Here is a 14,502-nt window from a genome sequence, read left to right as displayed (position 1 = left end):
CCTCCCTGCTTCCCTCCCTCCCTCCCTTTTCCCTCCCTGCCTCCTTCCCTCCCTCCGTTCCTCCCTCCCTCCCTCCTCCCTGCACACTTTAATCGCTGCCTTCACGACCTTCTCTACGTAGCGGTGCGACAGTCCCCCGCCCGTCATCGCCGTGCAGGCCGTGTAGCCCCTATCCTCCCTCCCTCCCTCCTCCCTGGGCACCTTAATCACTGCCTTCACAACCTCCTCCACATAGCGGCGCCACAGTCCCGCGCCCGTCATCGCCGTGCGGGCCGTGTAGCACCTCCTTCCCTCTCTCCCTCACTCCCTCCTTTCCTCTCTCCCTTCCTCCCTCCCTCACTCTTCCCCGCGCACCTTGATCGCTGCCTTCACTACCTCCTCAACGTAGCGTCGNAGTGTGACGTCACGTTGGCAAGACAACGTACGGGCTGGTTCTACACAAGCCACTGGCTCCATTATATCAGGAGTACATAATAGGGATTATGTACTCCTGATATATATATGTCCTCCTATTATGTACTCCTGATAAATATGTATGTATACGCATAAGTATATTAAACAAAGATACCGGTTAGCTCTGACGTTGTGGGAACATCATTTTTCTCATCGTCTTCAATCTAATGTATAGAGAAACAATACATGTTTATTTACGCACCCAAGCAAACACCCACGTATGCAGGCACGCACATAGATAGAGACACGTGCGGTGACATACAGACACATGCGCGCAGGTACGCGTAAGTGCGAGCATGCGCGCGAGTGTGTACGCGCGGGCGTGCGTACAAGTAGGTGCAGCAAAAAGAGGAAAACCTTTTGTGCTTTGTTTTGTTTATTCAAATGAGTAAAATAAATAAATATTTAATATAAACTTTGCGAACAATTATTTATATGGTTCACAAAATATAGATTATGTAAAAATAGGGAACGCACCGGCGTTGGATAGCCAGTCATGATTTCAGGGAACTGCATTGCCATTAGCGTGGGCATGAGTTTTCTTCTTCGATTGGCCCTGCAATAAAACAATGAAACATTAAGTGTCAGTGATTGACACCATCTATTCTATGGTTATTATTTCACAGCATGTTACGTATATACTAAATTAACAAGGGTAAATATCAGATAAACTTTGACTTATAAGATAAGATTGCAGACCCTAATGCTACGCGACGACCCACTCTATACTACACGTGCGCCACACCGCACCGCACACAACACTGTACCGCGCCGCACCACAGCGCTATGCTACACCATACAACAACACACCATTATATTATAATCTACACCGCGTAACCACATCACTATATACATCACTGCACAGAACCGCATCACGCCACGCCACGTCAAGCACACACCACGCCACGCCACACCACACCACTAGACATGATAACATCGGAGGACAAACAGTAGTTGACGGAATGGGAACATTTGCGTATATAGAGTCCTACTACCAGACATGATAACATCGGAGGACTACCAGTAGTTGACGTGATGTGAACATTTGCGTATATAAAGTCCTAAATCCAGACATGATCACATCGGAAGACTAACAATTGTTGACGTGATGCAATTTTTACATATATAGGATAAATACTATGTTCGCTGACATTTTATACCACAGTATAGTCCCAGTGAATGGCAACATGATAAGAAAATACCGTACCTGTACATGTACTCACTGAAACCCCGGCCGCTGACTCCATTCATCGTTACGTCCGTGAATTGTTCGTGAATCTTAACACTCCACCTTTCTCCTGAGTAGACAATCTGCTCTTGCTGTTTCTCGACCGAAAAAGCACACTCAAGGTGACCTGTAGGAATAATTTAAACGTCACGTCAGCATAAAACATGGATGGATGGATGGATGGAGGAATGGATGGATGGATGGATGGATGGATGGATGGATGGATGGATGGATGGATGGATGGATGGATGGATGGATGGATGGATGGATGGATGGATGGTGTGTGTGTGTGTGTGTGTGTGTGTGTGTGTGTGTGTGTGTGTGTGTGTGTGTGTGTGCGCGCGCGCGCGCGGGCGTGTGAGCGCGTATAGACGATATAGGCCTACATCTAACTGAAATTCGTTGTTCATAATTGGCGATGGTTTTGCGTTTTTCCGAGTCAGGGATCGAAACAAAAATAATGTGTGGAAAAACGAATACAGTGTAATTGCAAAATTTCCAATTATTACACGCCAATAATAAATAAGGCTGCATATCCCTGAATATCCTGATATGATTTTAGGCGTCGCTTTCATATAATGGTGGTTGGTTCAGTGCCGGATATCCAGGGGGAGGGGGTGATTGGGTGTCTAGTCACGTACCCCCTCTGTTGGACTAACATGATTTTTACACATATACCGATTAATTATTTCCAAGTATAATAGTCGCGCGGCTGTACAAAACAGCACCTGATCCATGGGTGACATATAATTGAGTGGCAAAGCCGGTTACAACCGTTTTGCAGTTTTTTTCACAGTTCCAAGAAATAGTTTTGCTGTCACCCTCATCCCATCGGTGGTCACCCCCCCCCCCTGTACAGCAATCAATGCCGAGCTGTAAGCGCAAGAATTGTTCTACTAAAAAGAGAATTGCCGTAGTCAGAATGAAGGCTGTACATGTACTCAAAAGTACCTCAAATACCATCTCCTGCGATCTACATTTTCAACATTTTCTGGGGGAGGACCCTCATGCCCCCCGCCTTTTTTCACCCCTCCTTGAAATACTGGATTCGCCACTGTGGTTGCAATAGTACACTATAGTAAGTAAAAACTTTATTTAACGACGGTAAAACATGTTAGGTACAGACACAATAAAATGGCGCGGACCTATCTTCCAAATGGCCGTCTCACAGCAATACTATACATATGATTATAACAATCTTAAAGCTGATTAGAGCATGTGTGCATGTAAATCCCGTACAGCTTCCGTGATTCCCGCAAGCACTTCCGTACCAGTACGTAGTAAGGTCAAGAGCACATAAACCATGTATCACTAACTACAAACTACAGTTCATATGCTCATCGTACGGTCCATGGTGGAGGCTCCGCTTACAGCGTTTATATTAGCTGTACACTTCATATTTGTATCAGTGTTTTTCGATTGATGCAAGTCTATGTAGATCATGCATGCAATGTTGCCGTGTAACGCGTTATTCCCGATTTAGATATCAGGGAAGTTGAAGGTGCTCATAAAGTGTTTCTGTAGTATGTGCGATAGGATAGAGAATCATACGAATATCAATGTTGCATGTTACGTTCGATTAATTTGGCATTCAGCGTCAATGACATAATTATAGCGCTGTAAAACCATACCGACGTTTGAGAGAATCTGTTAAACAACACTTTATACCCCGTAGATATAGTGAAAAAAGCAGGCGTGTCTATATCTTGGCCTGCTGTCTTTACCTTTATAGGAGGCTGAGTTGGTACAGTGATTATTATTATCAAGAGCCCATTAACCCCAGAGGCATCAAAGAAATAAATGAATAGTACAATTATTGAGTTCACAGTCCACGAACCATCAGTCATGGAAGTCGAAACGTAAGGAAACTGCTTCTTATTGAATTAGTATACACGATTTAATTATTATCGTATTTATTTGTTTAATTAGACCTACATGGCCTATACATTTCATTCGCGTTTTTATGTATTTAAAGCATCAAGTATTCAACGTATAATTGTATTCAACGTCGTAATAGATTTGGCATTGTACATGAACTGTTATACTGGCATTCTTTTTGTTCCTATGGCTCGTTGCTGGTTGGCTGAGTGATCTTTGCGATTGTGCCCAGGGTTCCATTCAGAATCACCACCTCACCTATGAGAACGTAACCACATACATTTAACATAATCTCGGTAATTACCGAACCTTTTAATCAAATTAGACGATTGATAATACACGAAACTAGTTGTAATAAATGTGCATTTTATGACGTATCGTTTCTCAGAGCAACGGAAACGGGAATTTTTTACTAACTACTTTCTATTGACAAATTACATTTGTTGTAATAGAACATTCAAGGGTTATTCATTATCACAATCAAGCAGAATGTTCACTTTACAAAGGCGCACACATTTTCATGAGAACATCATCTTGTGCCCAGCATCACTATTATTCAACAATGTATTATAACTTTAATTAAATTCTAATTAATATTGCAAGTAAATAGTAGAACTACCTGTTTTGAAGACATGCGTCGCTTTCTTCGCAGAGACAATGCACGGCAGTCCATATTCTCTTGCTATCACAGCACCTAACAAATACAAAAAACATTGATAGTATAATCTCTAAAGTACTGTAACATATGTTTTACAAATGTTGCATAAATTAGTCAACGGAGCTAGACTAGGACTCGTTTTAGTGGTAGTCTATGTAGACAGAGCGTCGCGCATCTTGTGCGGCTAGATTGATGTTATAGGGAGAATGGTAAACGTGTTTTAGGTCGAGCGTTTCTATGGTCATTGTGAAATAGGGGTCTGGAAAGGACGCGGTCTGGGAGAACGGGTGACATGTGCGCTCAGGATGTAGGGGTTTTGGGGGTAATATATAGGAAGTTAGGAGAGATTGAGGGGGTAGAGAGATGGAAGAGTGGAGGAGGTGGTTGTGGTCGCGGGAGAAAGCGCACGCGCTAACGCGCGTGTGCGCGTTGTTTTGTCTCTGTGTGCAATGAGATGTGACGTGAGCAGATATTAAAGTTTATGCGGTTCAAGACACAAGTTTGGATTTCTACTTCATCATTTCTACATGAACTCTTAATTCAGCGTTACAGTACAAGTAATTCCTTATATACTACACTACTGTTGCATAACTTATAGGAAAACTTCTATTATATTAGCACTTACATACACAGATATAGTCAAATAGTAGTATGTGTAAAATAGCCGGACATTGTCTCCTACCGTGTGATAGAAGACCTCCCTTCTCTGTGCACAGACCGGACACCAGAGGAAAGTAAGGTGACCAACCGATGTCCGTGTACGGCACTATTAATATCTCTCCTTGCTATAAAATCAAACAGGCAGTGGATAGCAAACGTCCGACGGATGATCCTGCGATCATCGCAATGAGATTATCACTCGAGTACACTAGTTCGAGAGACAAAATATCTCAAAAAGACAAAAAAGTGAATAGATCGATAGCAACATCGATGTTCGCTGTCTCTAATGCGCGCGAACCTCACGGCATAGCGTGACAAATATTTCATCCAAATCGGAAATGCTCCTTATATTATGTTATATTATTATAATATTACCTTCGCCAAGGGGTTGGCAGGAGGTTATGTTTTCACCGGCGTTTGTTGGTTTGTGGGTTTGTGCGTTTGTTTGTTTGTGTACTGCCTAACTAAAAAAGTTATGGACGGATTGTCATAAAATTTTCAGGATAGGTCAGAAATGGGCTAACTTAGAATTGATTAGATTTTGGTGGTGATCCGAATCCAATTAATTAATTAATTGATTAATTAATTACTGAAATTTTCAGGATATGTCAGAAATGGGGTAACATAGAATTATTTACATTTTGGTGGTGATCCGGATCCAATTAATAAATTAATTAAATTTTCAGGATAGGTCAGAAATGGGCTAACTTAGAATTGATTAGATTTTGGTGGTCTGACCCGGAGCCTCCCAACTCACATTATCTAGAGTCAACTTCAGTTAATTAATAAAAAATTTAACGGAATTGAGCTGCCTGCGCGAGGTGCTGGCGACTCTCCCGCACTGGCCTCTAGTTTATATCCTATATTATATTATTATGATTTAATTTATGTTATTATATTATGTTATTTAATATATTATGTCGGGTTTTTATGGCGATAAGATAATTTAACGATAAGACATGCCTGCGTATAGTGTTATAATTCGCGGAGAGAATATATACTAGTCATATCTAATTACCTGTATGGTGTCCGCGTCCTCTAGTGTTCAACTATCCTGCATTTGGCCCTGACAACCCCATGGCTAACGAGGCATACCTGCAAATAAATTATTCGTAGGTGCAAACAAAATGCACAAGTTTATACAACGTGATGACTAATGCTGAGCGTCATGAGAGACTGCAGATCCATATATTCATCATTTGCGTACATCCACCGCGATAGGGAAAGGTTGATATTTGCACAATATTTTTTCACTTGTTACCACAAATAAAAATCAGAAGAGGTTAAGAGAGACAATAGCAAGAATGGCCTCATATGATCATGAAGGAATAGAATCTGAACAAAGAAAATGAATACACGTGGTGGTACACAGCGGTGTATATACGTAGTATACATACCTGGTACATATGCGTATAACATAAATAAACTGAATATATATATTATAGATTTAAATAATTAGTAATTTTAATAATTTAAAGTATGTATATATAACCAGATACCGCGTGAGCTCTGGCAGTAGTCGAGACAGCGCATTCATCGTCATCTCTCTAACTGAGGAGAACAAATGTTGAATTGAGGCGGACAGACGCGCCTAAGAACACACACACAGCTACGCACAATTTAACTGATCTATCTACTATACTATAACTTATCTGAATACATTTGCCAATTACATGAATAGAATTAATTGAAATGTAAAAATTTGTCAACACTTATTCAATGTGGTTCAAGATACAAACGCAGTAGTAATTAAGTAAATAACATACAGGCATTGGATAGCCAGTAATAATTTCAGGAAACTGAACTGGCCATCAGCGCTGGCATGAGCTTTCTCCTTCGATGGGCTCTACGAACAAACAGTAAATCAGAAACATTACAAGCATGTAAAAATTAAAAAACCGGTTTCTGGGGTAATATGCAGGTTCATCTCAAGCTAGAGCACCGGTCGGGATGAGTCGGCTCTCTCATTAGTCGAGACTCAACAGAGCACCGGCTGTCCTCGTAGTTATCATGGCCGTTCTCCGAGCAAATTCTTTGGAGGGGGCAAATTTCTTTATTCAGCTTAGTAATGACAAAAGTGGGGTGCAGAGGTGGGCATGGGGCGAGAGTTCCACAGATTACTATAAGGTGTTTTACACTTAATATGTTTTTATTTGGCAATTATTTATTTTTTCAAATTCTATGTGCGTTGGTGTCAGTGTTACGTGTGATTGGCGTGTGTGTACACCACACTACACTACACTACACTACGCTACGCTACGCTACGCTACACTACACTACACTACACTACACTACACTACACTACAACTACACTACACTACACACTACACTACACTACACTACACTACACTACACTACACTACACCTACACTACACTACACTACACAACTTACACTACACTACACTACACTACACTACACTTACACATACACTACACTACACTACACTAAACTACACTTACACATCACTACACTGACACTAAACTAACACTACACTCACTACCTACACTACACTACACTACACCTACATACACTACACTACACTACACTACACTACACTACACTACACTACATAATACACACACTAAACACTAGCACTACCACTACCCCACACCACACACACTTACACCTACACTACACACTACACACACTCACACACTACACTACACTCACTACACTACACATACACTACACTACACTACACTACACTACACTACACTAGCCCTACACCACACCTACACTACACTACACTACATAACACTAGCACTACACTACACCAACACTACACTACACTACACTACCACACTAAACTTAACTACACTACACTACACTACACTACACTCACACTACACTACACTACATACACTACACTACACTCACTACACTACACGTACACTACACTACACTACACTACACAACTACACTACAACTACACTACACTACACACTTATACATTAAGACACTACACTACAACTACACCTAACACACGACTACACTACACTACACTACACTACACTACACTACACTACACTACACTACACTACACTACACTACACTACACTACACTACACTACACTACACTACACTATACTACACTACACTACACTACACTACACTACACTACACTACACTACACTACACTACACTACACTACACTACACTACACTACACTACACTACACTACACTACACTACACTACACTACAATACACTACACTACACTACACTACACTACACTACACTACACTACACTACACTACACTACACTACACTACAATACACTAAACAAAACTACACTATTATGTTAATGTATTACATTTTTTGTATCAATTTACTATGTTATCATAAAAAATTTAAATTACTTTACAATTATTATAAATAACAATTGTTAAATATATATTATAATTATTTGCAATAATATTCATGCTACACTAAAACGAATGTAAAATAGCTTGCATTATATATATCTATGGAAGTATATGCATTTAACATGACTGGGAAACAAAATTGAATAAACGTCTGATCCAAACGCAAACAGCACTAACTTGTTGATGAGTCTAGCCGACCTGGTCTTGATCAGTTTGCCGATTTCATTATGTCGCAAAAAGAAGATCAACTCTTCTTCGGGTAGACGACCCTGATTAATTTAAAGTACAGTATGCAACTAGTACAACATGTTAAATAAAAATTATCACTATATTGTAATAACTAACGCGCTATTGCTTACCTGATATAATATCAAATAAATCGGTATCAATGGTATTAAACATTCATGAAAACTAGAATATGAAATCCCTTATCAGGCCTTTAAAATTGATTCAGTTGTTTAATTATTATTGAATTTTTCTTGTTCGAAAATTAAGTGAAAACGCAATAATAATATTGAGCAATTATATATTTAATGGTATATATATATATATATATAAAATACAGTTATATATATATATTATATATATAATACTATAGTTATATAGCACATATAAAACGACAGTCATAAAACTCGTAGCAACAAAAACTTGCCTCGTGTACGAGCAGCTCAGCCAGTCGAATGTATCCTTGTCGCAAGAAGTCCATTAATTTGATTGCGATGCCTTTACCATTTTCTCTCTGACCGACCGCTGTTCTTGCAATTGGCAAGATGTATCGCAACATTTTTCTATAGTAAGCATAAGTTCCTTGTTTATGCTATTGTGTTGTACCAGATGTTGAAAATTTACGAATTTAATTGTAAATTTTATACAGCGACAATACATTACAGATCTGAGCTATGACAGATAAATTCAATTTATCTATTTTATTATTATTTATATATTTTATTTTATACTATTTATATTACGTACTTTTTGATAGCGGTAACCGGAACCTTAATGCTCGCAATTGTTTCATCCTCAGTCATGTGCCTTTTTTGATTCCTCATTTCGTCTGGTGATTTTGTCATAGCCTTGGTTTCATTTATAAGGTAAAATATCAAAACAACTTACTTTTGTAATGAGAATGCTTCAGTTATGTTAATTATATTCTATACAAATTCTGATACATAAACTATATTAGATTAACCAATAATAACTATATTAAACAGACTAGATATACATAACATTATTTGCCTGTTATACTGATTACAAACACAATTATGTTTAACGCATGGAATTTCTAATTTACCTGTATTGTTTTGACAACCTTTTTTGGCTCCATTCTCCAAGGTTTTTCCCATAGTTCAGACTATTTAAAAATACAAAATAATGATGCCCACACAAATATGGAAATACTCAAATTGCTATAGTATGCATGATTCCAGTAGAGAGCATCGCAGAAACTTATTAGGACAGAATGTATCGGTAGACGAATACGTCGGTAATAGACGGTTACCTCGCGCACGCATCTGTGTCCATGCGTCTCTATAAATCTTGCAAACTCATTCTTCAGCTCTCCGCTGTCATCTGTCTGTAGCCACTGGGCTGCCTCCTTTGCCGACAATGACTGAAAGAACTCGGCTTTACCGCTGTCAATCACCGTTAGCGCGATTTTCCTGAGAGCATGTGGTACGTCAGCACTCAATACGTCTGGGCAGGTTGATAGAAGGTTGGCAACTTCAGACATTACGATGGCGTGATCTGAAATTACATTTACAGTGCCGTATTTCATGGCCATTATTATAGGCCATATTACTTTCTAATGAGGCTATAAAGGCTAATAAAGCTTCTAATAAGGCCACAGGCAATATTACCTTCTAAATTTGGGGCGTGTCTAAGCATAAAAGCTTCTTATAGGCCCTATGAGAAGCTTCAATACATTAGACACATCCAGAATTTAGAAAGTAATATTCCAAAAAAGCTTTAATGTTTAATATAGCCATCTCTTCCACCAGGGTTATAATCAGCATAATTAAGGCCGCGCCCTTGTATTTTCTGTTTACCCCTCAAATTTCCTGTATTTAGTAAGCTCTCATCACTGTCAGCATTAGTCAATAAATACTGTATGCTATTCTGCCTGCCGAGGTGAATAATATAGTGCATTAAATTATTAACAAAACATAGCAGTAAAAGAAGAAGAAGAAGAAGGAAGAGAAGAAGAAGCGGAAAAAGAAAAAGAAGAAAACAAGAAGAAAAAGGAAGTAGAAGCACGCCATATGCCACATTGACATTTAGCCTATAGAAAGCAAGGTGGTTTTGGGAGAGATTTGAGGCGGAAGACTGCAGTATGTGCGCCACAAAATACAGTAGTTTATAGTGATTCGTGAATTCTACCTGACACGGGAATACCCTAGCGCTGTTCTTAACAATCGATCACTAGATTTTGTGGCACCACATTTAAATAGGAGTCACAGGGTACAAGTACCCCCGTTTTACAAAGTTGACACTACAACTTTTACTTTTGCGACGTGTTCTGTATTCCCACAAAACGCATTCAGAGTGTGACGCTTGTTTCCAGCCGCTGTTCAACCATACAGACAAGTTTTTAAAACCCTTTATGCAAAGGGTTGTTAGAGAATTTTTAGTATTAATTACCTTCTTCTCGGCCAGTGTCCAAAATGATTTTTATTAAACCACTGAATGTTGAAGATGCCAATGAAACTTGCGTGTGGCAGTACCAGCACTAAATTATAATGAGAAATAACATTTGATTAGATTAAGTATAGTTGTGTTTGTGTGTTAAATTAGTTATTGACAATTGTGCAGTGTCATTTCTCATGAATGCCTGCATTATGTTTCATCAGACAGTACGCGACTGAATAACTTCCTATAAAAAGCAATCCATTAAAAGCAATCAAATAGGTTAGGACAGATCACGCTTGCTGAAATGAGTGTTTATTGGAACGATTCCTTTCCATTAACCCTAAGTATAACCGGACGTAGGAAATCTGCTCACAGGAAAATATGTTACTGGAAAATCGGTCACAGGGATATTGGTCACGAATAGTAAATCTCTGCTTAGTACTGCGTTATTATCTTTTCTTCTCTCTCCCTTTCTCCTATCCCTCCTCATCATGTACCTCCTTCCTCCGTCTCTCCACCTTCTCTCATTCCTTCCACCTCCTCGCTCCTCCTCCCCCCTCCATTGCCACCCTATCCTTTCTCATCCACTCTTCTCCTTTATTACCGTCATTTAATAACATTTAGCTGCTTGTTCTCAACCCACTCCCTCTCCCCCTGTATACTTTCGCACCTCTTTACTTCTCCACCTTTTCCCTCCTCCGCTTTCTTCCTCGTTCTTCTCTTATGCCCCATCCACCTCAATTAACCACATTCTTTTCTTTCTCGTCTTTCCTTCCTCTTCCGCTTCTTGTGCTCCTCCTCCTCTGCTCTTTACTCTTTCACCTTTTTGGTAGCAAACCGAAGTTTACTATTTGTGACTAACTTTCATGTGCCCAATATTCTGTGTGACCGATTTTCCTGTGACAAATCTTCCGGATCCAGGCATCTTCAAACATCATGACATTTCGCAAAAACATGCACATATTTGATTATCATTATAGATATGACGTTTTTCCTTTTTTGAATTGGCTAAGCCTATGTTGTTGCGTCCAGGAATTACATGATTTGAAGGAATACTGGTTCTTGCCGTTTATATGCTAGGTATTATGCGCACCAAACAAAAAACAGCTTTAAACATGGTTCAACTTGGAAGCGATAAGGATTTTTATAGACATAGAATAGAATATCAATTCTATATCTATGGGATTTCATTTGAAATTCGCATTCTGCACGTTGTATATATACAAAATGGCACTGGATAACCATTACATACCTCACCACTCGCCTTGCGAAGTTTCTCAATTTGTTGATATAGCATGCGTGTGTCAGTGGTACTGAAGTCAGTGTTTGCCGTCTTGACTAAGCTTTTACCTTGCTGTATGCGGTGCTTTCCTCTAAGCGCAGACTATAAGGAAGAAATAATGGACTGCGCATTCAAGCGTTGTTATTCTAATCGCCGCTATTCCGATTGTTTATTACGAAACACGGTACCTGTTCAGCTGTTAAAAAACAAGGCAACGGCCGGAGAGCGAAGCTACGATCTAGCATAACCGGGCGGTTAGTTATGTTCTCGTACTTATCGGTGTCCACTGCACTGGATATAGTAGTTACCTCCGCGCAACGGAGTTGCAGGAATCGCTCTCGTGTGTGTGTTCGTGTGTGTGTTCGTGTGTGTGTGTTCGTGTGTGTGTGTAGCCAGCAGCGAGCCAGCTGTTATACACATGTATACATGTTACACGCGTTGGCGCGATCGATTCAGCACCAGCTCGCCTTAGGGAGTCCAGTCAGCAGCAGCTCACCTTAGGGCGTGCAGTCAGCAGCAGCCAGCAGCGAGTCAGCTGTTATACACATGTATACATGTTACACGCTCGCGGAGGTATGCACTCTCTTTGAGTGCCCTCTGTCTAGTTGATTATGTGCTTACGATGACCAGCTGTAGAAGTCCTCGGATTTTGCGGTACAACGAGACACGGATGTTTCTGTAACGCGCATGGATCCTGTCCAAAATTTCGTTTCCCAGTGGTTTGCCAAACATCATGATCTCAAACCCTTCCTTTTGGTCTTTCGTGTTCAGTAATGATGTGTATTCATTTGCGAAATACAAAGTCTGTAAAGGATAATATTTGAGTTGATGTTGACTGCTGACTAATTATGTATATTGTCGTAGTCTGGCAAGTCTTTCTACAATGTCGGAAGGGCGTTATACTACATTGCCGTGTGCTAATGATTCTTCTAACCACCAAAAGTTAGTCTTGCACACTGTTCTATTTGCAAGCAAGAACAATTTAAGACATTTATGTTACACTAACGTTGCGTTCATTTGTGTTAAACTAAAATGCACGAATTTGTTTATATGGAGCTTTTCGCTAGCAGCAGTAGAAAACTAGTTACGTTAGACTGTTTCAATTCAAACGGCTCATAGTTACCGACAATTGCTGACTAATACGTGTTGGGTATTACAATTGTGATAAGTAATTTTTCCGTTTTGAATAGCTAAAGCCATACTTACTATGTACATATTTAAGAAGAAGTGTTTACAAAATGTTGTTGAACCCGCTTCTACGTAGGCGTTTTGGATGGCATTGCTGCCTAGAAATTCAGCTCCCATTACCTTGCAAGACGATATAGACAAAACGAATTTACACGAAATTTAACAGGTGTAACATTAACAATATAATTTTAACGTATAGAGTGATCGCGTTAAAGCACTGAAGTTACCTGGAACTTTTTCTATAGGCCCCCTATTATCATTTGTCTCACATAATGCCACGCCGATCTCTAGACTCATGACTTAGATAATCATGATGAATCTAATATAATAACACAGATAAAGGTAAATATATCATAACGTTTTTACAAAATAATAAATAATGAAAAATAACTATACAACAATTAAGTGATGAATTAAAGAAACAAAATGATATGTTCTACTAGTTAGTGTTTCATACCTGCTGCATACCTGCAGCACCGGAAACAAATACATCGCAGGTGAGCGGTGTCATAGCCTGCGGCATCATTTCTCTGCAGGTAAAATGCACAAAATAAAGTCATTTATGGGAGTTGAAAAATGGTGGTCATCATCGAATTATGGTGACAGCTAGGGTATAGTTACTGAGACGAAGCAGAATTAATTGTCTGTAATCAATCAATAATAAAGAAACGATATCAATCAACTCAAATACACAGTGTTTAGCACGATCATTTTTAGAATGTGTAAAATTGAGAGAGATATTAGACTTTATATGTATGCATGATTCTTATTGGTGTATTGCAGATCGAGCAACTGAGCAGCATATTATCCGGAAGAGTGCGTGTAACTTTTATCAACATATGTGGAGTAAAGACGTGGAAGGCATGATATAATAACTGCAATGCGCGTATTTTACCCGGTGTTGGCATTTGTGAACATCTCAGTGTCAGTAAACAACGGGCCGTCCTGTTCATGCATGAGTTCAAAATCAGACTCGATATCGAGAGACGTGATTGGTCGAGCTTGAAGTAAGTAGATCATGCCTTCTTTCACTGCAAACTCGATATCTCGTGCATCTGAGAACGATTTCTCAACCTATATATTATTATATGAAATAAACAACTACATGTAAATGAGTATAAATGAGTAAATAAATAACTAAACAAACGCACATGCGCGCACACA

The 14,502-nt window shown here is 39.4% G+C and overlaps 1 protein-coding gene and 1 long non-coding RNA gene across 2 annotated transcripts; both read right to left on the bottom strand.

The window, feature by feature from the left end:
- Positions 1-554: 554 nt before the first annotated feature.
- On the bottom strand, positions 555-14,502 carry LOC106818110. Its single transcript, XM_014822833.1, has 13 exons — positions 14,234-14,502; positions 13,796-13,868; positions 13,357-13,458; positions 12,772-12,954; positions 12,121-12,252; positions 10,881-10,968; positions 9,742-9,986; positions 9,535-9,594; positions 9,216-9,316; positions 8,896-9,031; positions 8,421-8,512; positions 931-1,009; positions 555-617 (listed from the first exon to the last, which is right to left on the bottom strand). Exons 1-13 carry the CDS (start codon positions 14,356-14,358, stop codon positions 555-557), a joined length of 1,479 nt encoding a protein of 492 aa, XP_014678319.1. The 5' UTR covers positions 14,359-14,502.
- LOC106818113 lies at positions 3,565-5,979 on the bottom strand. Its single transcript, XR_001395151.1, has 4 exons — positions 5,896-5,979; positions 4,900-5,002; positions 4,179-4,253; positions 3,565-3,817 (listed from the first exon to the last, which is right to left on the bottom strand). It is a non-coding gene; the product is annotated as an uncharacterized LOC106818113 (long non-coding RNA).

This window comes from Priapulus caudatus, unplaced genomic scaffold (genome assembly GCF_000485595.1).
Source record: "Priapulus caudatus unplaced genomic scaffold, Priapulus_caudatus-5.0.1 Scaffold2030, whole genome shotgun sequence".
Classification (NCBI taxonomy): Eukaryota; Metazoa; Priapulida; class Priapulimorpha; order Priapulimorphida; family Priapulidae; genus Priapulus; species Priapulus caudatus.
Note: the sequence above shows the minus strand (reverse complement) of the source record. Positions and strands in the feature narration are given on the sequence as shown.

Coding starts and splice junctions, on each gene's coding strand:
- LOC106818110 (XM_014822833.1), bottom strand. CDS start 14,358: ATGATCTACTTACTTCAAGCTCGACCAATCACGTCTCTCGATATCGAG. Junction 12,253..12,771: donor GACTTCTACAGCTGGTCATC/GTAAGCACATAA, acceptor TCTTCCTTATAG/TCTGCGCTTAGAGGAAAGCA. Junction 8,513..8,895: donor CTGAGCTGCTCGTACACGAG/GCAAGTTTTTGT, acceptor TAAATTAATCAG/GGTCGTCTACCCGAAGAAGA.